At 42.2% G+C, this 26,359-nt stretch overlaps 3 protein-coding genes across 11 annotated transcripts in view; 1 reads left to right on the top strand and 2 right to left on the bottom strand.

The window, feature by feature from the left end:
- Positions 1-2,222: 2,222 nt before the first annotated feature.
- gsk3ab (glycogen synthase kinase 3 alpha b) lies at positions 2,223-17,730 on the bottom strand. The gene is made up of 11 exons (XM_068569876.1): positions 17,667-17,730; positions 17,375-17,560; positions 11,229-11,416; positions 10,918-11,001; positions 10,040-10,150; positions 7,773-7,903; positions 6,970-7,174; positions 6,496-6,591; positions 5,817-6,003; positions 5,622-5,699; positions 2,223-5,115 (listed from the first exon to the last, which is right to left on the bottom strand). Exons 2-11 carry the CDS (start codon positions 17,547-17,549, stop codon positions 5,048-5,050), a joined length of 1,323 nt encoding a protein of 440 aa, XP_068425977.1. The 5' UTR covers positions 17,550-17,560; positions 17,667-17,730; the 3' UTR covers positions 2,223-5,047.
- Positions 17,731-18,104: 374 nt separating this feature from the next.
- On the top strand, positions 18,105-23,915 carry znf526 (zinc finger protein 526). Its single transcript, XM_068570669.1, has 8 exons — positions 18,105-18,428; positions 18,787-19,288; positions 19,403-19,569; positions 20,333-20,428; positions 20,518-21,308; positions 21,409-21,544; positions 21,646-23,220; positions 23,335-23,915. The coding sequence occupies exons 2-8, from the start codon at positions 18,934-18,936 to the stop codon at positions 23,506-23,508; spliced, it is 3,294 nt and encodes a 1,097-aa protein (XP_068426770.1). The 5' UTR covers positions 18,105-18,428; positions 18,787-18,933; the 3' UTR covers positions 23,509-23,915.
- A 319-nt stretch (positions 23,916-24,234) lies between these two features.
- The window catches only part of cicb (capicua transcriptional repressor b), a 36,017-nt gene continuing 33,892 nt past the window's right edge, over positions 24,235-26,359 (bottom strand). For all 9 annotated transcript variants that reach the window (XM_068570726.1, XM_068570728.1, XM_068570729.1 and 6 more), the window contains one exon: positions 24,235-26,325. In XM_068570726.1, the coding sequence (XP_068426827.1) occupies positions 26,036-26,325 (290 nt within the window). In that variant the 3' untranslated portion in view covers positions 24,235-26,035. The remainder of the gene's footprint in view (positions 26,326-26,359) is intronic.

Here is a 26,359-nt window from a genome sequence, read left to right as displayed (position 1 = left end):
CCCAAATCTGATTCTTTTTCAGACCATCTAACCTCTAATATATCAGCTTTGGTGAATCAGTTCCATCAATTTTATAGTTATACCACAAATTGGAAAGGTACCAAGTCCTCAGCCCGTAAATACACTTTGTTTATGACTGATTATCCAAACAAACATAATTCACCCAGTTTAACGGGACAAACACACTTAAGTCAAAATTTAACAAACTCAGAAATAAACACATAATGCAGAATGTCAATCAAAGACTTCATATTTACGATTAGAGACCAAGGACAAAGTATTAATTTAACTGCTGGCTCAAAGGTATTCAAGCAATTTCAGTCAATCTACGGCCAGCAAAGCTTCTGCCAGAGCCGATAAATATTATTATAAAGAAGCTTAACAGACACCCAAGACTTCATCAAATCCTGCCCTTCTCACAGCGGACAGCAGACTCTGGGCTGAAGGAACAATGGAGGCCGCTGAGTGGGGAAAGGCTTCTTCGGTCCTGGTTAAACGGCCGTGAAGACACGCGGCTGTGTTGGAGTCGTGTGCTTTGAGGTCCTTGAGGTCATCGAGCTAAATTAGATTAAAGTCAAAGTTATCACAGATATCGTGAAATAAATGTCAAAGAGGGAAAATAGTTAAAAGATGAATACAGAGAACAGTATGAATATGCTAATTATCCGTTAAATGGCCACCCTCTGTTCACATGCCAGATATTATCAGTGTGGAAGTGCAACATTTATCAGTCAAGGTCAAACACATTTTCACTGACATTTGTAATAGCGTGGTTTCCATAACAACCCGTCTGATTTCATCATGCTGAAACTGGTCTCTTCCATAGTTCACTGAACCCCTTTGGAGCATAACAGGAGCGTCGTTTCATTAATCCCTCCATGAAAGGGTTTAATTAAAGCAAATCCTCAAACTCAGAACTGAGAGGCGGTTTCATACGTTTTGATATTCTGCATGTTTAGTTATCAACGTTTCTCGTCGAAGAAAGGCCTGGGAAAGCGCGACTAAAAACTACAGCACCTGAACACACACTCAACATCCCACTGCTCTCCATACTGATGTATGACTGGGAACAGATTGCATCCTGAGTCACAGCAGGATGAGAAATATCCCTCATTTGCACCCCATCCTCAGAAGGCTTGCCAGGTTGTCTCAGCTAGAATTACATATGAAATGTCTCTCTCTTTACTACATTCATTTTCACTTGATAAGCACAATTCATTACTGTACTCTGCAGTACTCCAGTAAAAATATCACTATCATAGTATGGAAATACTGTCCTGTATTTAAAATGTAACTTTTGTAAACAAGCAGAAGCTAAATGTGCTTAAAATACCAAAAGTAAAATAACTTATTATGCAATATTACATATTGTATTATTGTAATACTGAAACATTAACATGTAGGCAGAATTATCACATCTGGTTGAGGTAGAGCTGATTAGAAAAATTGTACATATTTTCCGGTTGGAGTAAAAGTGCAATTTTTGACCTCGAACTGTAACAAAAAGCTAAATTGACAAACTCAAGTACAGTTATCTCAAAAATATACTGAAGCACAGCACCTGAATAAATATACGAATAATATTCTGCTGCACCAAGGCCGGATTAACCTTCTGGAAGGCCCGAGGCAAAAAGCAGCTGCCTCGCCCCCATTTGCCCTCTTTTCTCTCACGCATGCAATGTGTTTATTACACTGAAGTGTATGGACATGATATATTCGTGGCTGATATATTATTGGTGGTTAATAAAGAAAGTATAAATTGTTTACGATAGAGGAATTTAGTGAAAAATGATGTTGAATCATATTCAGCATGAGTATTTTGCATAAATTCAGGACATTAACTAGTAATCAAGTTCATTTTGTATGACATGTTGTATTATTACTCTTAAATTATGAAATTAAGAATTTTATCCTTTTGCACAATTGGTCAACATTTCCTGCCGGTTTTTAGTCCTCATCCCAATTTTGCAAAAGCGTTCTCATTGGATATAATTAGATAATTTGTTATCATTAGCGACCTAAAATTCCATATTTGTACTACTGGGGCCAAGAGGTGCAATGTGAATTTGCCTAAACACATGAACGTAGGACCATGCAACATAATAACACATGCTTTGTTTTTGAAGACAAAGAACAAGTAAGTTATCAATAAATCCCCACTGTGCTCATGTAAACATAACTCACTTATTCAGGTATAATTAAATCATGAATGTGAGACAGGAACTGTTTCATCACTTTATTAATGAGTTTAATTATTTATACCAACAAACAAAAACTGTTTCTCTCCCTCCATCCCTCTCTCTCTTCATTTTCTCCTTTATCCAACCGTTCCGTTCCCAAGACATTTTACTCTCAGACAAGGTGATAAAAGAGCAGGGTCACAGCAAATTAAAAACCAAGTGTGACAGATCAGAAGATGGAAAATAAACATTAAAATAGCACATTTAGTCAGCTCTTCATTTAGGAGCAAGTCAGGAGTGCTGAGAATAATGTCCACGGTCTGCCAGCGCACACACAAACACACATACATACATTCCCTGCAGCTGTGCTCAAGAAACTTGTCAAGTATCTGTGAAGCATACACATCGTACTAACAGGTCAAACCCGTTACACTCGCACGACACCACATACGGTAAGCGAAAACAGGAGACGGTCGGACACAGGAGACGATACATGTCAAGAGACAGATTCATTATTTCCCCTCTCTCACACACACACACACAGTTTTTCTCTCACTCTCTCTCTCACACACACACACACACACAGGGTGATCCGTGCCCCCTCCCAAAACAACCCCATAGATGCAGAGGCTTGTAACATTCCCTTCACATTGAAGTTAAATGAAAAACTGGAGTTCCACCTGTTTGCTAGCATGTGCACCTGCACTCATACAAGCCCACTGATTATAAAGGACACACACACACCAACGTTTGAACCCGAGTACAGTATCTTGGATGTGAAATAATTTTGCATGTGACATTGCTGGACTAAAATTTTTAACGAAAAAAAAAAAGAAACAAACAACTTTAAACCCTAAATTGTACCACCCGAGTGGAAAATAAATGTTCACCCCCGTCCCCTGATAAAAAAAAAAAACTAAAAAAAACATACAATAAATAAAACAGTTATGTCAACATTTATGAGGGAAAATGGAAAAGTCGTGAAGAGAGAAATTGAGGGAGAGAATAAAAATGAAACATTTTGTTCTGTTTTTCCCTCCTGAACCAGGGACTGAAATGAAATTGTATTTACAGACTGCGACTGAGGATAAAAAGTCCGGCCGCTGCTGCGCCGGTCTACTAGAGAAAAAAAATTACAAGAACAACAATATAATAACAATAATAACAAAATAAAAGGTACTTGATATTTACAGTTTAGCAGTGAAAAAAGGAGGAAAGAGGGAAGCAGAAGGCAGAGGGAGGAGGACACAAAGGAATGGAAGGGGAGGCTCCAAAAGCGGTTGGGTTTCAGGGATTTGAGCATCATTTCTGGTCTGATTATTACTGAGATTAGTGGAAGTAATATAGTGTCGTCAACTTGGGCTGAACATGCACATTTGCGTGGTGGAAGAAGGACAACTGGTTCATGCTGACAGCTTGGCTGGGTAAATAATTTGCGATGAGTTCCTACCACCAGCACGGGCCAAGAAGAACATGATATGAGAGTCACAGGCTGCAGGAAGTGGGCGAAGAGGGTTTCAAGAAATCTTTTACACAAACCAAACAAAATTCATTCAGTCCTCCTCCTGCACAAACAATAACTGTGTATACTCGCTGAAATGACGATGACGAGCCAGGTGAGCAGCGAGAGCGGCCAGGAGTCTCTCTGTACCCTCTGCACCTGATTCTTTCACATAATCAAGCAGATATGAAACGTAACATCGTAAAGTGACATAATTATTGACGTGACCTTTACCCGACAATGCTATGAACTGTGTTTATGAGATGAGCGACATCATTGAGGCTTCTGTAGATGCAACTGGACCCCCCGCCTCCCCCTATCAATGGCCCCCTCTGAGTTTAGTCATGTTGGCGGCTGGACGCGACACATAACTCCCTCCTTTGCTTCCGCTCTACTCCGTTTGGAGATGTGCAATACTCATTTGAGAATTAACATGAATTGCTTGGTTTCCAGCTTAACCAATAAAAACATGAGCTTATACTGATGAAACTGAAAATGTGCACTGTGCTCCTTCTCATTCACATAAAAAAGGCAGTTGAGGAGCTAATATTCACAAATAAACTATAAAGACAGGCTGTGGTACCCTCAATTGTAATAAAATTTAAAACCAACTCTTCTTCTCTAAAATGAACCAAAAATCCGCCAATATCTTTTGTCTGGTATCAAATTGGGAGATTTAAAAGTAATTCTTCACATTTGGTGAACTGACAATACTTGAGTAGAGTTCAGGGTAGAAAGTGACAGAAAAGCCACTCATCTACCTTCTACAGTGTGTTGTACGATCAATCAAGTACACTACAGGTGTGCCATTTTTGACCCCACTTAGGATGATTGTCAATATTATTCAGGCCTTACATACGGCCCTCACTCTCAACTCCATAGTCAATCAGGATCAATGGAACCACGGCCACACATAAAATACGCTAATGCAAATAAAATGAACATAAAAATGGGATAAAAGTCAATTGTATGTTATAATACAGAAAATCCATATCACATGGACAACCCCCCTCCTCAACTTCTAAACATCCCAACCATTGTAAAGTTTTTCTTATTCTAACAGGCCAGACACGGGCCAGCGTGGACTTAGAACTGCAGCTTATATTAAGCCCAAGCATGGCGACCTAAATATCCTTAAAACAACCTCCCACATCTTCCTTAAAGCTGGCAGCCAAAGAAAAGTGTTTTCTATTGGAAATGGTTTAAATTCAGGGAAAATAGCAATGCTGAGTGTTTATGTGGGTGTGTATAGTCTTTTCTATTTTAAGGGTTTGGAGCCAGAGGGGAGGTCGAGAGGGAGAAGAGCAGAGAAGGGGAAAAGGAAAATGGGGAAGACAAAAAGAAAAGATGACAGAGGGATGGATGCTCAGGTGCTGTTGTTGATGGATCCAGGTGCTGAGCTGGGCTGGGCGGTACTGTCTGACACACTGCCCTCTGCAGGGGGGAGAAAGGGAGCACACTGGTCACTAACACAGGCTAACCTCATAATAGATAGTTCAGGGACGATAACTAACGGCCTATCAAGTGATTATAATGTGTCCAATAGTAAAAAAATACTGATTTTTTGGAAATATTCATAAAAAGGAGTGAAACGACTCTACTGCCATTCAATGTCTGGGCAGAAGCCATTTATTCCAGATTGTGTTTAAAGTTACTAAAAGTTAAGTTTTTGATCAGGGTAACAGGCCACAAATGCGTCATGCGATGAAGACAATATTAATAATAAATGAATAAATATATATATATATATATATATATATATATATATATATATATATATATATATATATATATATATATATATATATATATTTTTTTTTGATCACTTGTGTTAGTTTTATAATTTATAAATACACAAGTAAATGTTTAAATGAGATCCAACCTAAATATGGTCTGTGAATTAAAACGTGTAGGATTTGTTCATATTTTTGGGTACATACCATGTGAGGCAGGCGATGTCTGTGCACGAGCGTGAGGAGGAATGAGTGTAGAGTTCAACTGGGGCTGGATAGACAGCTCTGAAAGGGCAGAAAACAAAACATATTCCATTACACATAAAATACTGATTGCTGACAAACACAAGGAACATAGCAAAAGATCAAACAAAAAAAAGAATGACGTGCAGGTAAACTGACCAACGGGACTGAAGTTAAAGAGGAGCGGCAGTTCTCGCCCGCTGGGCAGGCGGGTGTTGGGCTGACGTAGCTCGTCGAAGAAGGGGTGCGCACACGCCTCCAGGGGAGACAGCCTGGTCACCGGCGTGTATTCCAGCAGTCGAGAGCAGAGGGCGATGGCCTCCGGCGGGGTGCGAGGCTTAAACACCTGACGGAGGGGAAAGACTTAGGCTCATGGACATCCAAAACTCTGCTCTTACGCACGGCTCTTTGCAGCAAAATTGCGAATTCATCACGTTTCACATACATGGGATTTACTGTATCCAAGTTCTATTAATTTTATACCTTGTGATTATCTGGTTTGGGACAATAAACAACATTCCTGATACTATTCAGCAAAATCATGAACTATTACCTGGTCAAATTTCTATTCATCTAGTCTACAATTAAAGAAAAATACTCTGCAGCAGCATCAGTACTTTCTAAAAAGTAAAACAGAAAGTATTTTTTACATGCGTGTACATAAATCATCAAATTCTGGTTTCTTATTATTCAGGCTTCATCATGATCATCATCAACAATATCTCGTCCTATGAAGGACTAAAAAAGCTGTTTCAAAAAGATATATACAAAACAATTTCACACTAGTGTTATGATAACCAATACCCATGATTAATATTCTCCAGTAGTGGGAACATACCTTTGTCCAAGGGTGTGCTTTTATCTGAGGGAATTTGAACTCGGTGTAGTTAGGGTTCATCTCTCGGATCTGCTCCCTTGTTGGTGTCCCCAGAACCTAATAAACAAAAAGGAAATGATCACAATGATTGGTATGTCCTGTATGGAAACAAGATGTAGAGGAGGGATTATCAGTGGTGACAATTGTACAAATAGACGTTGTCATGTTAAGTGTACAGCTTGCATTGTCCTTTTGCATTGTTCTCCATTTCTAAATATCTGTATTTACATGTATTAAAATACTATATTAAAATTACTCACACATGGTTTGATGTTTTTCACAATAGTTTTTACAAAAGCTCAAAGCTGATGTTTTTTCTTTTTTCAAAGCCAATATTGACAGCGGTTTTAATTTCAAACTTTAGACCATGTCTCCTTTCATCTTGCTGCTTGTGCAAACAGTTGGCTTCCAGCCGCTGTAGTATCACTACTGTACCTTGATGATCTCCACTAGCTGGTCTACGCCGCTGTCCCCAGGGAAGATGGGCTGGCCCAGCAGCAGCTCGGCCAGCACGCAGCCGGCCGACCAGATGTCAATGTTGGACGTGTAGTCGGTGGCACCAAAGATGAGCTCTGGGGCACGATAGTACCGTGAGCAGATATAGGACACATTCGGCTCTCCCCGAACTAACTGCTTCGCACTAGAAGGTGGTAAAATGGAGATGAAGCAGAAAAAGACAGTTCAGGAGGGGAATGTCAGTAAACGTGAATGTTTCATTTCTCAGTGCGTTTTCACAAACCCACAGCTTGTGAGCAGTCAGAGGTTAAAATAAATAAATAAATATATATATATATATGACGGATGAAAACAGGGAAAGTCTGAGAGAGAGATGGCTACACAAATGGACAGCCTACTAAACACACACGCTGAGTAGGGTTGGGTACCGAGAACCGAGGTCCCAAGACGCTTCCGGTACCTACCGGACCGAAACACAACGCAGATTTTGGTGCTTCCTTTCGGTGAGCCGATTGAAATACTTACTTTTTTACACTACTCTGTAATGTTGCACGGTATACCAATAGTAAAAAGGTAGTGTGGTACTATATAGTTAATATATTGTTCAATTTGAAAAAAAAAAATTAAATTGCCTTGGCAATAAAAAAAAAGTAATGTTCAGGCACCGTTTAGGCACTGGTATCGTAAAAAAAAAAATCCTTCCCTAACGCTGAGACAGTAACAACAATGGAAAGAATAATAGCGACAGGCCGACAAGTCCAGAAGCAGAGTTTGTTACTGACCTGCCAAAGTCACAGAGTTTGAGGATGGCCGTCTCCGGGTCCACCAGGAGGTTCTGTGGCTTGATGTCTCTGTGACACACGCCCTGGGAATGGATATAAGCCAGACTGCGGAACAGCTGATACATGTATACCTGGGGGAGGAAGAGGAGAGGGGGGGAAGCAAAGGTGAATTTCAGGATACCAAAGTTCACCACTGTCAATGTCTTCAGTTCATTATCATTCTGGCCAGTAAGTATGAAAATATCAGCAAAAACTAGTCAGGATAATATGGCCTTACATTATCAATCCCAGCAGTATACAAACACAAATTCCTAATGAAATAAATAATTTAAATAACACAAACTGGATAAAAAGGCAAACAATTATGGATAGCTTAACCAATTAAAAATAATTAATCCTAATAACTTTATATATTTTTGCTAAAAGTGACACATTATGAGATGTGAATCATACTTTTAGTTTATAGGTCTCCCAGCAGCCTACAATCAAATAATTATTGTTTATTCTAATATCTAACTAAAACTACTGCTGTAAAAAAGTAAAAGGGAAACAAATTTAATTTATTTAAATTAACATTATTTGTTGTTAAGGAAACTGAAATCAAGGTTTTAAAAACATTTCAAGCCCTGCAGATACCTGACAATTAATAGCATTGTATTAATTCAGACATTAGCTAGCGGTGTGAAAGGGGTTTATGCGCGTGTGAATAGGCGTTTCATCATGTGCCATTCACTTCAATATGTGCCCCGATTGTGTTTTTGGGTGCACTGTTTAGGTAGGTGTGTGATGAAAGACGCAGCTGTGTGGTCTGATGCAGCCTGCAGGGCCGTGTTTCCACAAAACATTGTGGTGCAAAATCCTCCCTGAAGATGTGCAACTAACTTCATCCAACCACTATTCGACATTTGTCGACACATTCTAGGTCAATGGTGTCGTTCTCACATTAAAAAATGCTCAGCCAGTTAAGTCTATCCCCATTAAATGCGTTTGTGAAATTAAGACAGTAAGAATCTTAATACGACAAATCACTCATCATCACCATTATCGTCATTATTACCCCCATGATGCTATAACAACAGGCTGGCCACCGATTACAAAATGATTACAGAGAACACAGGGACTGAGGGATGAGATAATGTTTAAAAAAGGGGCAGGGGGAAAGAGGAGGAGACTGGTGAGGAAGTAGAAAACGTTGAGACATGAAGACCCAGGGGACGGGGATGGGAAACGAAGACCCCCAGACAGGCTGTGATAGAAGTGTGTCGCTGCAGGACGAAGGGGTGACAGAGAAGAGAGAGCTCAGTATGCATCTCAAGGCCACAGGGGAGCAGCAGGCTGAGGAAGGGAAATGGGCCATGAGACAACTATAACGTCCTCTCTGCTGCTGGAGACACAAACACGCTCTAAAACAAGCTCCCTTTTAAAAACAGGGAACCAAGTGCATCGCAAACTAATTCATTCTCCTGGGACCATCTTCCCCTTGCTGCTTTTAATCCTTTAACAGTGAGCTGTCTGTGAGACACAAACAGGAACATAAGTAGTTGCTTTTTACATCCACAGGCAATTACTTAACAAAATGTTACTTTAATTTCCCACTAAATTTTTGTCGAAACTTTCTCAATTACTTATTTAACTCAATTGAACAACGAGGATGACATATCTAAATCTAATGCCATTTATTATTTGACAGAGTGAGAGAGCAATTTTATGCCAGAGTAGCAGACTCATCTTTTTAAAATTAGGTTAGATTAGATTTAAAGTTGTATACTTCTAACCATGAAAGCACCAAGAGCCAAATCTCTTCCAAAGATGAACAATCTGCAACTTGCAAAGCAGCTGCCTTTCTAACATATACTGTGATTGTGAGTCATCTGTGTGTTTTCTATAAAGCAGTAAATGTTTGACAGTCTGGATGTCAGAGGTTCCCACTAACGAATGCATGCAGTATAATCAGTTACAACTGAAATGCATTTCAGATGTATTAATCCCCATCACTGCCAAAATGACTCCAGCAAATGTCCACTTAATTTCCATTCTCAGATCTCGTTAAAAAAAGAAGAAAAACGGGGGTGAAAACATCATCTCTGCAGGCGTTGTGGGTTGCTGGTAAGAAAGACCAGAAAGTACATTTCCTTCTATGATTACAACAGCACGTCATCCCTGAATAACTGACTTGAATCAACCTTTTGATGCCTGCGGCCGTGTCGTTAAAGCCCACATGCACACCCAGCTGTGTATGTGCGTGTATAATCTTTATGTGTGCCAACCTTAACATAGATGATGGGGATCGTGGTCTTGGCTTTGTTGAAATGCCGAGCCACCCTGTACACCGTCTCAGGAACGTAATCCAGCACCAGATTCAAATACACCTCATCTTTCTGGAAAGGAGGAAAAAATATTGTACAATTAAAAGGTGGTAATTAAATATTGTAACTCCATGCAATGATTAGCTTTATGATCAAAGATGGCTTTTTGAAGGACAACATGATACATTGATCTTATGCTTTGCACTTGTGACGAATATCTGAAGCAAACAATGATTGAATAAACATTTACGTTTGATACAGCGTATTGACAACATTTAGTTATAAAACAGATCTATAATTGTGAGTGTAAACAGTTAGCTTGTCAGTCATTACTGTTAAAGTACATAGGAGTGTAAACATCAGACTCAAATACAGGATGGATATTCACATTCATTTTCATTGATAACAATGATGATACACTATAGAAATCTTGTGTTATATAAAATGATCAATTTTTACAGCGGCTGAGATAAAATACAATGACACATGAACTTTGCTTACATATAAAACAGCATTTTTATTTCCTGATGCGTACAGATTAGAAGTTAATGATCAGTCGATTTTGGCTGATTCAGCTCATGTTTTCTCAAATACAGATACACTAAGGGCAAAAGCTAAACAACAATAAAAACCTGAGCATTTCAACAAAGTACTTGAATCCTAAAATTGTTGACTTAAGGGTGTGAATTTAATGTACAATAAAGACCCGGATCAATTTGTCTAAAACATGTCTATGAATCATAATTGATGACTTGCTGGGTGTGGTGGCAGAGTGCTTCATCTAGAAACTCGATAACTACAGCATGAAAAAACACAACGTTGAGTCACTGCATACACACCTTCTCTCCACTGGAGTAGAAGAAGTAGCGTAGCCTCACGATGTTGCAGTGGTCCAATTTCCTCATAATTTGCAGCTCCCTATTCTGAAATGAAGAAAGGAAAAGGATGTGAAATGCAAAAATTGTTCCTAAAAAAACCAACCTAGGTCCATAATTCAGCACACTTGATAAAGAACTTCATATTCTAATCCCCAGGGGGAAAGCAATAAACAATGTCATTTGAGTATTGCAAAAGCATCACAACCTTCTTTGCAGCTGCAAAGTTTACAATTTGCCTTTAATTATTTGACCATAAGCCTGTGCAAACATACCTTAAACCTTTTGTCTTGGAGAACTTTCTTAATTGCCACCATCTCCTGGCTGTCGATGAGGCGAGCCTGGTAGACCACCCCAAAGGAGCCATTTCCTATAACCTTTATGTCTGTATAGGACACTTCCTGTGGGCGATCGGGGCCCTGGCCGGGTGTGGCTACCACCGTTGTCACCTTGCCACTGTCTCCTGTGGACGAGAGCACAAATATGACCTTTTTTAAAAGATCCTGCTATGATCAAAATGCTGCAGGTAAGATATTCACTGTGGCTTCCCACCAGTTACACAGCTTATATTTTAAAACTTTAAACACACAAATACCCTGTCATGAAAAGGTACCGGTATTTTCATGAAGTGATGTTTAGACATGCGAGAAAGAGTGGAATGACAACCGTTAAACTAGTGCCTCTTAAGGCTGATTTATACTCAGGCTTTACGCAGACGCAAGCACGCATGGCCGCCTTGCATGGTTAAATCGGCCAGGTCAAGTGTTATTAACCCAAACGAGGGCATTTGATATTCCGACTATTTTATGACTTTCACAACAAGTAAAAAGCAGAAAAGCAGTGGTTATTTCTTCTGTAGTCGAAATCGGATGAGATCGCTCTTTTCCCGGAGAAAAGCGACTGCGATAAGCCACGCCCCTTTTGTGGCACTGTGATTGGTCATGCTGCTTTTGGTGTGAACCCCCGTTTTTCTAAAAAAAATCTTGACGTGTTTGGTGTGGACTCACTAATAATTACAGTTCCAGCTCAGGACCTCTGCAACCTTAACTACTTTAATGTCTACATTCCAATAACATACACCTTACCCAGGTATACGTTTATATTATCTCTGTGTAAGAGCCAGTTCAGCACACAGTTGTATTTTGTGCATTTTTTGTTATTTTAACATTAAAGATGTTCTCTTCATACAACAGTTATTTATGTTTTGAATAGCATGTTATAAGTAGACTATTCGATGGTTATGTTTGCCATTATGATTTTTTAAAACTAAAATACAAGTACATATATTACCATTTTCAATAAAAAGTTCAACCTTGTGGAAATAAGATATTTAAGATCTAAGAGTAACTGACAGCTCTAGTTAGGATCAAGTTGCTGCTCAGTGCTTTATGCCTTTGCTCGTTTTGGGTCAAGAATGATTTGACAAACCGGCACCAGAAGCAATGACACTGGGAGGGGAAGAGCAGCAGAGAAGAGGCTCATCGCCAAAAGGCTTGTCAGAGCCTGTGATAAAAAAATTGCGTGGACAGTAACACACCCAGAAGTGCTACCATTTTCCTGGGCTTGCTCACTTCGCCTGTCTCAACAGGACCCCCCTGAATTCTAGTAGGTCTCCAAGTCTTAAAATGGAGTGAGATAATTAAGCATTTGGGTCCCTCCCATAAATGGCCAACAAACAAAAGTAATGTAATTTAGCTTCAACTGTATATTAATTCTGTATACATTAAAAAATAAAAAAAATCCAAATTAGATCTCCAATTGATTGTTGGTGACAAAAGACAACTCTATACTTTACCATAATTTACCATCCCAAACTTTTCACACTTAACAGCAGCCGATCATATCCACATGATTGGCCTCTGCCCTCAGGTCAGCAGGAAATATTCAGCTTTTGAGATCAGTCACTGTGTGGTTCCTGCACCCTCTATTTCCGCTCCACAATGCAATGTTCCTCGCTCTCCTTTTCGCATCACTTTCACACTCTTTTGAAACCAGTAAAGTCAGAGGGGAGCACATTAAATAAGGAGCAGATGTGGCATGATAGTCCCTTGAATAATGAATGCAAAAAATGAGCACTCTGCCCAGCTGTCAGTGAACAGCTTTGGTTTCTAATACCATCAACGGAAGCCTGATGAGTAAGAGAATCACTCCCACACTAATGAGCAATTAGCTTGGAGCTTGTTGATAAGTGCGAAACTCTCACACATTTTTAACTTCAGAAACTTATCAGCAAGTGCATGATAAATTACTATATTTTATGGCCTATAGGAACAATAACAGCACTTTGCCTGATGTTGAGCGACAGTGGATTTAAACTGGGTGTGGTTTGGCTAAAATCACTCCACGGCTATGGTCGCCTTTTAATCCATACGTCTGATTGTTTCCCCTCCCCCACAAGAGAAGATGCTTCCATTGACACAAAACACCAATCAGAATAATTTTACATACACTACAAATAACTATGGACAGTGCATACATTTTCTGATCAGAAAGCTAGACTGCACAAGTATTGAAGTTTTACTCTTGTTTTGTACCACGCAGACTCATGATGGTGCTCTTGCACTGCACTGATCTCTTCAGCATTGACAGATACCAAGTGCTGATCCAATATTTAAAATGTTACATCTATATCACATTGCATGGAATAGGATACTTTTTAAAGAAAGGTAACATGAGGCTGGAGATAGCTGTGATTGTCCTGGCACGTAATACTGAGCCAGATGCACTGAGAGACTGCATTTCACAATGATATTGGCGAAGAAACTATTTGATGTGGATTGTCACGTCACCACAATGGAGAACTGTTTTCACTATTTTAAGCTAGAATTCTCACTTTCTTAAATAAAAGAAGACAAGATGACCGGCAGTCAGAACACATGCATAGATACTTTCATAGATGCAGAGGTTTATGCATCCAGGTGAGTAGTTAGACTTAGGCTATGGTAAATTGACCATATGTTGGTTAATAAGAATATGTAACTCTGTACATTTGTGTACTTTTATGATTTGAATTTCTTCAAAGCTACTACACAATGTATAGTATTGCAACTCTAGTTTGTCAAAAACTATCTGTGCAAGATAGTCCTAGACTAGACCGAGGACAACGCCTAAAACATAGATCAGCCTACTCTTTATAAATGTTCCCATGCTTGCTAGCGTCCACGTGACATTAATAAGGTCAGTACCACTAGATCAGTATCTGTGCATCTCAACACATGACCGTCTAGTATGTTGCTAATGATGTGTGGGGCTGGGTGTATTAGCTCAGGACTTGAAAGGGCAGGACAGAGGTAGCTAAAGAGCGCAAAAGGATGTTCAACATGTATTAAAATAATCTCTAGCATCTAAGCCCTGCTATGCATTTAGAGATGTTATTGGAGGAGCAAGTGACAAGCACACTTTTAATTCTTCGTTAAAAACAGTTTGCTGTCCCTGAATACTCGTATGCCTGCTCACCAGAACTTTGGTCTGCCCTATATAAGAGTAGTTAACATGATGGATACGACTATAGGCCGATCCAATGTTATGTGATTGATGTTCTCAAATAAAGCTTTGAATGTTAGTCGTCATATTTTGTCGCGTCACCCTAAAAAAGAGGGGGCGGGGGGGAAATGTGATTTTGTATTATTGTGGTTATATAAATGTCTTTTAGCCCAGATCGCCCAGTTAATACAGATGCGCCTTTGAGTGCGCGAGAAGAACCATTTTTGGACCTTATTTTGGGGGGGGGGGGGGGCTAAATGCTAAACAAATATCTTAATATGTAAATTGTGAAAATGAATACATCCATATTCAACAAATGTTTTTTGGAATGGGACAACTACGAGACAAGGACTGAGCGACTATTGCACAATATTTTCTGTAAGCTATTAATGACACGAATGTGAAGTTAACTTTATGAATGAAGCTTCAAACTATTTCGCCACCACAGTATGATCGAATCCTGAGTAACTAAGATTAGACAAAATCAATTGACAAATAATCGTCCAACCCTATTTTCACATGTGTAAACACGCATTGAGGCTAAGTATTAAACTTTTTGTTTGGTACAAGCTGTAAGGGGTACTTTGCACAGATTAAAAAAAGCTGGTTGGGAATTCTCCTGTAGATTTATATTCTTTTCAATATTTGATTAGACTATTTCTAATTCAATATTGTCACCTGTTTTAATTAGGCCAAGTTTTAGAACAACTATGACACTACATTTTAAATGGAAAAGGGGCTTTGTAGGGTGGAAAAGGCGTATATCCCTTAAAATACAGTATTGAAAAAAATACTGTTTTGGTATTGCTACTTACACTCACGTAATACATTTGTATGAAATTATTTTAAAACGTTACCAAGACCTAAGAATTAACTCACGCTGCATTTGTTTGGCTCGTTCTAATGCCTTTGAGTCAATGATTGGCATTTTCCGAAAAAGCGTTGATCAGCCAAACCGATTATTTACTTCAGTATCCATTGGCCTTTGTCATCTCTGCCTCTCAATGATGATTTATAGTGTCTTTAATTTGTCAAAGACACCATCAAGTTGTTTCTGCTCACATGTTTTTCCTTTTTGTTGTCAGTCAACTGAATGTGTATTAGTAGTGTAATAAGTCATGGTTTGTTTATTAAGAACAGTTATTCCTTTACTTTTGAACTATATTGATCAAATCAGTAAACGGAGACATCTGTCTTGTGTGACTAGAAGTAATGGAAACATCCTAGTGAGAGTGGAGGTAGCAGGAAGTGACCTTCTCAATATTACTGCTACACAACATTTAACCATGTCCGAGCAGGCAGACGTCATTCATCAGGGCCATGTATGGATACACTTTAGAGGGCTTAGTTTTGTTTGTGAAAATATTTCAAAGGCCAAAATGTAGAAATGTTTTCAGAAGTATTACTAATGTAGTCCAACAGCATTTTTGTGTTTTAGCATCTCTGACACAAGAACAATGCTTTCACAGAATGTGGAATATTCTGATGACCAAAACTGAGACATTATGAAAACTGAGGGAAAGTGGACGAGAAAAGTGAGCTTAAATTCCAAAGCAATGGATGTGAATGAGCCAAATCACCTGATGAAGATCTGCTGATTGGCCACATGCACTAACTTTAGTAAAGATTTACTACAAAGGAGCATGAGTCAACTTTGATCTTTAACATACATTCATTTTCTTTGGTAGTCATTTCTCCTGTTCAAATAATAAATGATTGATCAAACAGCATATTATGTTCTGCCAGGCCTCAAATAATGTTTTTTTCCTCAAGTTTTAAAAATGTGGATTGACATAAAAGCTGTGATGCTATTTTCTTCCATCTATCCCAGTCTGTCATTCTGCACACCTCTTTCCAACCCTACAGATCTGCTACGGTTGCAGAGCTACATGACCCCTGAGCATTCTGCAAGTTTTTGTCATCACACCAGCAAAACCAACTGGTGGGACTTTGCTGTTGGCAAACCAGGATTTCCAGTAGAGGTTTTAACACAGTATGTATGTTCAACCATTAGCATAAAAGTAGACAAGATACCTAAAGGAATAATGGCCTCAACTAAGGTGTACAGATATAACATTTAATTTAGAAATTGTTTTCCACTTTAATAAAGGGTGCCAACATGGTTGTACAGGCAATGAGCCAAATACAACTTTACTAAACCATTTCCACTCTACTAAGCTAGCTGTATCACTTTCTTGGTCAAAGATGACCTGAGGTGTATGCATGTACTAGACAAGCCGTTTAACCCCATGCATTGATGCTTTCATATACGCAATAATGCAGTAGTTGGATTAGGTTAGGTTAAGATCACCACATGTTGTCTAGTAAGAATTTGGAACGAAGTAGTTTTTGGGATGCTTTTAAAGATCATAATTTCCATTTCTTCAGGCTACCACACGGCGTACAGTCTCACAACCCTGGTTTGTCACTCTCTCTGCAAGATCAGACTGGACAGAGGACGACGCCTAAAAAAGTTAGACCTCATAATTTCAACCTAAAGCACTATTGACCAAACGTTAGCAAGCTAGGTAGCTTCTATACCCAAAATTAATCACGAATATATTAGCGCGTCGGTGAACACACAACTCTATTTTAGGGTTACAATGCAAAAATAATGGTTCGGTAATGTGGCCGAAATCACTTAAACGTTATATACCATCGAAACACCAACAGATTAACTCAAATGTCGCCACCAGCAGCTAACGATGATGTTAGCTGTGCGATAAAAGGATCGCACTCGTTCCTTAATGAAAAACACAGCCCCCGTTAGCTCGACAGCTAACTTAAGTTAGCTGTTCAGCTAACAGCTTGCTGCTCCGCGACAAAGATCGACACTAAGTACCTTCAAGACCAATTTATCTACAAATAACGTCTAGAACGAGCCTTTGTGACAACGTATAAAGTGGGCTCGTGATTATATATCTCTATATTTACTTACGGGGAAGTTTCAAATTCCCAAAGCTCGTCGAGCTGCTTCCACTGGCTTGTGAAGCCCCAGTTTTTCCTGTCGAGCTTCCGCCGGCTGCCGCTGATCCGGCGCCGGCTACAGCGGATCCGGGAGCTCCGGGAGGCTCAGCGAAGGAGCTGGTCCTGGGCCGCCCGCTGCCGCTCATATTTGTGTGAACTAAAGCCGAGGCAAGGTGGGACGTTAACAAAAGCCAGACCGGCACAAACTTAAGCTTTTATATAAGTATGTTGTAATATTCGAGATAAATATAAACTACACTTACAGCGTTCTGTATAGGTCGCCCGTCTCCCCCTTTCTTCCTCTGTAGAACGGTGATGGTGGGGGGAGGGGGGGGTGGGGGACTGGAGCGTTTACGCACAACGACGTAAAGCTTCGCAAGCGTTGCTGGGAAAAGGAGTTCTTTGGGGTTTTCAAGCTCACGAGAACTATGGACTCAAATGTACAATAATGACAGGTGTGATTCGTAACACCTCGACGGCACTGAAGCCAGTTAAGAACACACATTAATAGGGTGGACTTTGCCCAGTAACAGTGTGTGTCAGCAATGCATCATTTTTTTCTGGTCAAGAGGGCAGCGGGCGCCAACGTTCGTCAAAAAAAACTACAATGCCCAGCAGGAAAGCACCGTTTGTGATTGACAGTCAGACCGCCCAATCAGAGGTCCGGAAACGTCGACACTACCGCATTGGGCTGGGCTTCGTGTCACACGAATGGAGGGGATCAGCGGGCAAACGTTTAATTTCCCTCAATGAATTGCGATTTCCCACGGACACTGTTTAAATTTTCTGCATTTCCACGCCACAGACGGTGACGCGGGACCGCCACAAAAAGGCGCGCGCCTTTGAGGGAACGGAGGGCGACGAGCACACGCGGGATCGTCCAACGAGAGTAAATGAGAGCCAAAGGGGAAGAAGGGCCCGCCGTCGTAGCCGGAGAGCTTCGGAAAAAAGTGGGTAGCGCCGCCTGACGGACCGCCAGACGAACCGGGGAGCCGCCGTCGGGAAAGCGCGGTGCCGAGAAACAGGTCTGCAATATCGGAAGGAGCGCCGCCAACAGCTCTCCGTATGCTATCACACACTGTAAACAAAGATAAGAGCCACGTTTATGTGGAAAATCCGACCAAGATGAGTGAGGATCTGCTCAATGGCGGTCGGTCTGTTAGCATTGGAGGGCCTCCACTTAGCTAACGGCTGTACATCGCGATGTTAGTTTGTGGGACTGTTCTATAATATCTGCAGAAACTGATGGGGCTTTTTTGGTTGACGAATTTTGATGATAGGAACACATAAACCATGTAATATTCATTTTAACTACCTTTAACAGCATTTAATGTGAATACGTTAGTGTTTGACATGTTTTTTATTCATATTTTTTGACCACAGGTGTGCCTTGCCCTTAATTGATTGGACACAGCACTGAAGTTTCAGTACAACGCCTCATCTCCTGTCATACAGTCTTTCATGAGACACTTGCACAATACATAAGACAAAACACACATTTTATTACACACAAGCACACAGAGCACCAGCATGGCCGAGCAGCAGCAGCAGCAGCAGCAGCAGCAGCAACAGGAGGAGGAGGAGGAGGAGGAGGAAGAGGCGGCAGAGGGCATGTATGTGGAGCACCAGTATATGTGCAGTGAGTGCCACCAGCTCTTCAACACACTTGAGGATGTGCTGATCCACCAGCAAATCCACACTGGCCAAGAAGGGGAAGGAGAAGGGGAGGTGGGAGAGGTCACAACCTTCCAAGGTGTTGCAGAGATGGGGCAAAACCAGCAGTACCAGTGTCTGGAGTGTGGAGCCCTTCTCATGAACCCAGAGGAACTGCTGCAGCACCAGGAGATGCACATGAGAGAGGCGGGAATGGAGGTGGAGCATCAAGGTGAGAGATTTGATTGTGTGTATTTTCTAAGGGCTTATGTTTGTTTGAATCGCTACTACTTATACTAAGACAAAGAAACAACACTGACTGTCTGTGTGTATGATCATTCCCCAGAGCTCTGTGAGGTTTTAGAGACAGAGGAAGGGACTGAGGGTCAGCTGTCTGGAGCTGTTCAGTACCAGTGCCTCGACTGCCTGGCCCTGTTTGACTCACCTGATACCTGGCTCGAGCACCGGCGGACCCACAGTAGAAGCAGTACACACAGTAACACAGAGACCGTGGTAAGGGAGATTTATTGAATTTGTGAAAAACTGTAAAACATTTTTGTTCTTATCTGGAGAGTATAATTCATTTAATGTTTGTACTACAATAATGCTACGGTAGTCTTTCTGCCGTTGTCCCTATTGTTGGTAAATAACAGAATGACTGGTGCAGTTCTTAAAAACATTTTTCAACAGTTGGTGGCACATTATTCCATCGACGCAGCAACAATTAGTTTGAAAAATAAGTGGCTTCCTAAATTGACAAGTCGTACCAAAAGCTTGTTATTGAGCTCTAACAATGATAAGAGCACAGTGTTAATGATGTAGGTTATATTATGCAGACCCATTCACACCCTGGTACTAGCTTTACGTGAAATGTAAAGCGCATTGTCATCTTTGTTGGGAGTTTTCCGAGACTATAATAGTCTGCGTGCGTACGACAGACAGTCAAATCTCATTATAAAGTGAAGCTGACAATGAAACAAACAACTGTAAATCTGAGCAGTTAATCTAGTAACAGCTCAACTTTACTCATAAACTTTCCACAAGCACAGATTGGTTTGCTGTAACCGCACTGCAATTCTAGATACTAGTTTGAAAGGGTGTCGCAGACATCTCGTCTCCAAAGCATCTGATAATCAACTAGAAGACATGAATCAGAGTAATGACGCTGAATTTCCTGCATCTTTGCTCTTCTTAATGGAGAGCCATTATCAAACACCCCTTAATTTCTGTGGAAAATATAACAAGCCTTGTTTTTTGTTGTTGTCCCTTGCAACAGGAGTATGTGCTACAGCCTGATGGCACCATCACTCCCCTGAACAACATGCAGAACTACGTACTGAGTGAGCAGCAGGCCGGGGAGATCTTGGCACAGGTACTCAGATTGTAAACACCTCATAAGAGAGGAATTAAATGAGAACATAACGGGTTCTGAAGTTCAACGTGTTTCTGTGTCTTATCCAGGTACTCGCTCAGCAGCAGCAGCAGCAGCAGCAGCAGCAGCAGCAGCAGCAGCAGCAGCAGCAGCAGCAACAGAATAAACTTCAGTCCAAATCTGCAGCTTCCTCCCGTTCCTCCCTGCTGCCACCAGTGACAGCCATCCCTGGCTCTGCAACCATGCACCTGCAGATTCTCACAGCTCAAGCTCTGGCGGACAACTCCACCGTCCCTGGTCAGCGGCGCTCTAAGCTGCCCCCTCTGTTGCCTGCAGTAGGAAAGCTGGGGGTCCTGGAGAACGGGGACCAGAGACTGGAGTTAAGGTTGGCCCCCGGTGTCCAGGAGCAGCAGCAGCCAACAGAGGTGGTGGTCATCCACCCGTATGAGTGCTCAGAATGCTCCCTTCTCTTCCAGACCCCGGAGGACTTCCTCCAGCACCAGGGAGAGCACTTCCTGGGTCAGGACAAGGAGAGTGGAGAGCCAGGCGTCATGAGTGGCTTCGAGGAGGTGCGAGGGAGGGAGGAGACAGCGGAGAAGGGGGAGGACGTTAGGATTAGAGTAGTGGAGAAGAAAGCAGCAGTCTGGGCCAAGTCCCAACAGTGTGAACTCTGCAACCGCACCTTCACCTCTGTCAACCGGCTGGCTGCTCACAAGCGCGTGCACGAGCAGGGCACACACGAATGTCCGGAGTGTGGCAAGGTGTTCAAGAAGGCGACGTCACTGCAGACACACATGCGTACACACTCGGGCGTGGCTAGGTATTTGTGTGTGGACTGTGGCAATGGCTACACCACTGAGATGACTCTTATCATGCACAGGTAAACACCACGGCGGTCTGGATCCATGTGAGCAACAGACGGCCGATATGATTTAGTGATTATTTTGTCTGTTTCATCTTTTCCTCCCGGTGTCTTACAGGAAGTCCCACATCGCAGATCCTCTTCACAAGTGTCAGTTCTGCAACAAAACCTTCACCAACATGACCAAGTACCTCTACCACCGTAGAACCCACATCAACCGTGATTCATGTGACAGACCCGCCAATTACTCCTTGGTAGTAATATAAGCTTATTCCCCCGCACACAATTGCGTCCGAAACCTCAAGTTAGTATGTCTCTTTATTTGGCATGTGCTTGTTTTTTTTCCCCCCTGCAGGCCTCAGCTCCAATAAGAGCGTCTCTCACTGCACTTGCAATACTACAGAGGGCGAGAGACAAGAATTCTCTCACTGCCGAAGCAAAGAGCAACCTGCTGGCCCCTCTCTCAGAAGATGAGATGGAAAAAATGGGGGAAGATCCAGTGCAGAATTCACAAGTGGTAGGTGGTGAAGTGGAAAAGCGAGCCGATGACAACACCATGGAGGTGACTGCCCCATTTGAGGCAAACACCAATGAACCCCCGCAGGTGGAGGATGCCACCAAGTCTGACTTAGCTACAAACCCTGCTCCCCCCGACGACACAGGTGCTTCAGCGGCATCACCCGCATCATCCGTCAAAGGGTCTTTTTCTTGCCGTTCATGCTCCAAGACCTTTCCCTCCCAGCTGCAGCTCGTTCACCATCGACGCAAGTCCCACGTCACCGAGCGCAGCTTTATGTGCGGCATTTGCGGCAAGTCATTCAAGAAGCAGATCCACGTGCGCAACCACATCCGCATTCATACCGGCGAGCGGCCCTTCCAGTGTTCTGACTGCGGCAAAACCTTTTCGTCTCTCGCCAATCTGATGAGGCATAATCTCATCCACTCTGGTGTGCGGCCATACCGCTGTGACGTCTGCCACCGCTCCTTTTCACAGTCCTCCAACCTCCGTCAGCACAGCCTGCTGCACGCCAGTGCTGCAACGTTGTGCTGTCCAGACTGCCCCTCCACCTTCCGCTGGCCCGTCAAGTTGGCGGCGCATCGCTACACTCAGCATCCGGGGGCTCCGGCCCCGTTCCCATGTCCCCACTGTGAGGCTGGCTTCCTGACCAGGAGGCAGCGAGACGGACACTTTCTGGAGCAGCATCCCACACTGGTGCAGGCCGGCACGGGGACCAACGACCAGGCAGAATTGGACAAGGACCCGACCTCGGTGCCGTCCACCTCTACCACAGCAGAGACGCAATCGGCAGATTCAGCCAGTCTATTGCGGGGGGGCCTAGATTGTAATATTTGCGGGAAGAAGCTAAATTCTCCTGCCAACCTGCGACTCCACAGACTGAGCCACTTCGCCTTAGGCCCTGGGCGGCCGCGGTGCCCCACCGGGAAGCGGCCCAAAGTCCACCAGTGTCTTATCTGTGGCAAATTGTTTGTGTCGTCCTCCGGAGTTGCACTTCACCAGCGGGTCCACACAGGCGAGCGACCGTTCCCTTGCCAAGTCTGCGGCAAGCGCTTCCGCCAGAACACGCACCTCCGCGAGCACCTGCGCACGCACTCGGGCGAGCGGCCGTTTCGCTGTGAAGTGTGCGGAAAGGGTTTCATCCAGAGTATGCACCTGGCTGAACACCGTCGAACACACACAGGTGAACGGCCACACGTTTGTCCGCAGTGCGGCAAAGCCTTCAAAACCTTCTCCAACCTGAGGAATCACAAAAAGACCCACGCCAGGCAGCAGAGGCTGGACGAAGAGGCCGCTGCCCAGGCCGCCATGGAGACCAGCTCTGCTGTGGCGGTGGTGGACGCGTCGGCGGTGGAACTTGCTAACGGGCAGCCTCAGTTCATCCAGATCCAAGCCTCAGATCTGATTCATCAGGTTGGGATGTAGATCCTTCTCACTCTCGAAAAAAACTAATTAAGTCCTATGTATACATTTTGTCTGTAGTCTCTGATGTTAGTTTAACTAATTCTGTATTTGGTGTCCTCTTAGACGCAGGGCACTCCCACCATTATGTGTAATGAGTTTGGGGAGACCATAGCCATCATTGAGACCAGCGAGGGAGGCGCGCTGCCTCTGGAGCAGGCCTTGGAGATCTATCACACCGCTTTGGAGAACAGCCTCGCCATGGACACGGGCGCCATGGACGGACTGCAGCTCCTCTGAGCACGAGTTTAACAAAAGAAATACTTTATTCTGCCAGGTTGATGAGTTCAGTATTGGTCTTAAAACTGACAAAGACTATTGACTACTGAGAAGTTGAGTCCAGTTCAGAACTTCTGGAGCCTGATAATTATGTACTAGACTAAATGGATATGGAGTTCAGCAATCAGACCAAAGTAACTCATCCTCCATTTTTTACAAAGCTATGAGAGGGATCAGTATTAAAGTGTATTTAATTAGCACATACTAAAATACAGGATGTGTTATTCATGATAAATAAGGACTATTGGTTGTGCCTCGGATGAAATTTGTATGATTCATTTTATCATTTATATAAAATTGATGTGACTTTTCTTCTGTTTAAAGATTTGGTCGTGCGGTTGTAAATAGGTGAAATCAATAAATGTTTTTTCAAGGAGATACATTTGTGACCCCCGCTCTCATGCAACACAACCATGTTAAAGTTCACATATCTAGACTGTAGAGATGAAGTGAACTCCATTACATTTAAACAGTGCTGGACAAAAAGTCTGCTCAATTTTGAATGTTCTTGACCAACATTTTGTATCTCTGCTTAAAGAAAACCATTTGTTCACATTGCCAGTGATACAATCACTTTAATTGAACACCTATTTATTTGCATTTTACTGAAAGATACAGATACAAACTTAAATTATTCATATAAATTCCTCTTATACTGGAACAGTAAAACAAGGAGTATAACACAAAAACATTAATAGCCATATTTATTGTTTTTTCCATTTCATGTGTATTATCTTCAGTAATGGGTGTCTTAAAAGTCAACTCATGTTCAATGACAGATTTTTTTCTTGATAATATAACGAGTCTACTGACTCTACAGTAAGTATATACTACACAACCAAGTCTTGCACAAAGTAAACCAGTATTTGCTCCTACCAGCTCTCTTTAATTCATTACCCTCCCTTCACTTCCCCCAGTTTTCTCTCCGCCGGCCTAAAAAGGTCTGGAGAGAGCAATAAAGTGACAAAGGGAGGAAGAAGGGAAGGAAAGAGATGGAGGAAGGAGATGTACAAGTTTTGAGGCTCTAAAACCAAACTTAGCGAGAGACAGCGAGGCCTACAGGGTTGTCTAAAACATACGGCTTATTACTGCTGAAAGAAGAGAAAGGTCCACGTTGCGTTTGTCGTCCTCTCTAATAAACAATAGAAATAACTGCACCGCAGGTACTTGCCGAGTTGAGAGGCCAGTCTAAGGAAGACAAGAATGAAGGAACTGTACAAGAGTCAAGCAGCTTCTCTCACCTGCCTCCAAAATGATTAAAACAAAACAAAGAAATAGTACAATAAATCAAGAGCCGGCAGAAATGAAGGAAGCATTTGCCAGATACGAAAACAGAAGGACCGGGGGTTCACTGCAATGATATGAGGAGTAATAATAATAATAATAATAATAATAATAATAACCATAGGAATAATACAACAACAAACTGAATATGACAACGTTAAATACAAAGCAAATTATACAAAAAAATAAAGAGTTAATAAAACTGCTTGGCAATAGAGGATAAAGGCCTTATCAGCCTGACCTCTATGACTAAGAGCCAGGATGTGCCCGTGTGACTCTGACCTGCCTCCTTCCTTCATGGCCAGCGAATGAGAGGCACAGGAATGCTCGGTTCCTACCTACTGGCATGTGCTAGGCTCAATCGCAAGAAGAGAGGACAAGGCCAGACAGGTAATTGCAGGAATGATGGCACTGCCAGAAGTCCACTTGAGTTAAAGTCAATGTCTCACTCACTCCTGGTACATCTCCCCTGAAGGTCGACATGTGAACAATAAAATGGAGAACAAGATCTTTCAGAGGTCCAGAGTAATAGTTCTCTTGTTGATTCAAATAGTTTCTGGCTGTTGAGGGCCCAGCCCCCTTATGTCAGCAGAAACAAGACACAAGCTTACAACAGTTAAGTCTAAATACAGGTTGTTCCTCACGCAGATACTTACTGCTTTACTCCTCTAATGCTATTAAAACAAATATCAAAACATATAATGTTCTTGTTTTAAAGCCGCTGACTTTTCATTGTCTCTGAATGGGTCGCGCAGGTCTTTGCGTCCAAAAACAAGAACCCTCTATATTCTTCAAGGCAAATGAGTGCAGCTGTACACAATGGTCCTTCGTTCACTGGCATCAATGGTAGCTTTCCCAAGGTGGTAAATACAGAGTGTGAATTCAAGTGTGCTAGTTAAGAGTTTGCAGTGTGTGTATGTGCGTATATACTGTATATGTGGATTGTGGTGGTGTCATGAAGTAGTTTTTGTGCCATGGGGTTTCATGCATCTCACTGAAAACATTGCATAAAAAAAAAAAAAACATCTTTCACTTACACCGGTTGGGTGCTAAGGATGGAAAGAAACCAGGATCAGGCCAGGAAGGGTTAAAAGTGAGGATTAAAAGAAGTGTGTGTGTGTCTGTGTGGAGGGGGGGTAGGGGTGCAAAGGTGTGACTTCAACAGTCACTGATTGGTCAATTTAATTGGTTCGCATCCCTCATATCATCTGGAAGAGTCCTGTGAATCCCGAGGATCCTCTGGGCTCCCCTCTGTCCCGTGCTCCACGTCTTCATCCTGCAGGTCCCCACCTCCCCTCATGGATCCTTCTCCTGACTGGGAGCCAGAAGGTCCAGGGAGGGGGCCCATCGAGTCAGGGATGCCTAAAGCAGAGACATCGGAGGGGGCGGCCGTCTGCATGATCTTCTGCCGTACCTCCCTGATCTTCAGCTGCAGACACACCTTGGTAGGAAATATATCCGAGTATCTTGTCTGGAAGGCTGCAGTGGCCTGAGCTAAAAACACAGTATAAATAAACAACACAAATCA

The sequence above is a fragment of the Clinocottus analis genome, unplaced genomic scaffold (assembly GCF_023055335.1).
Source record: "Clinocottus analis isolate CAN_PGR_092001 unplaced genomic scaffold, fCliAna1.0.p SCAF_9, whole genome shotgun sequence".
NCBI lineage: Eukaryota > Metazoa > Chordata > Actinopteri > Perciformes > Cottidae > Clinocottus > Clinocottus analis.
The sequence above is the reverse complement of the archived record's forward strand: the minus strand, read 5'-3'. Positions and strand labels throughout refer to the sequence as shown.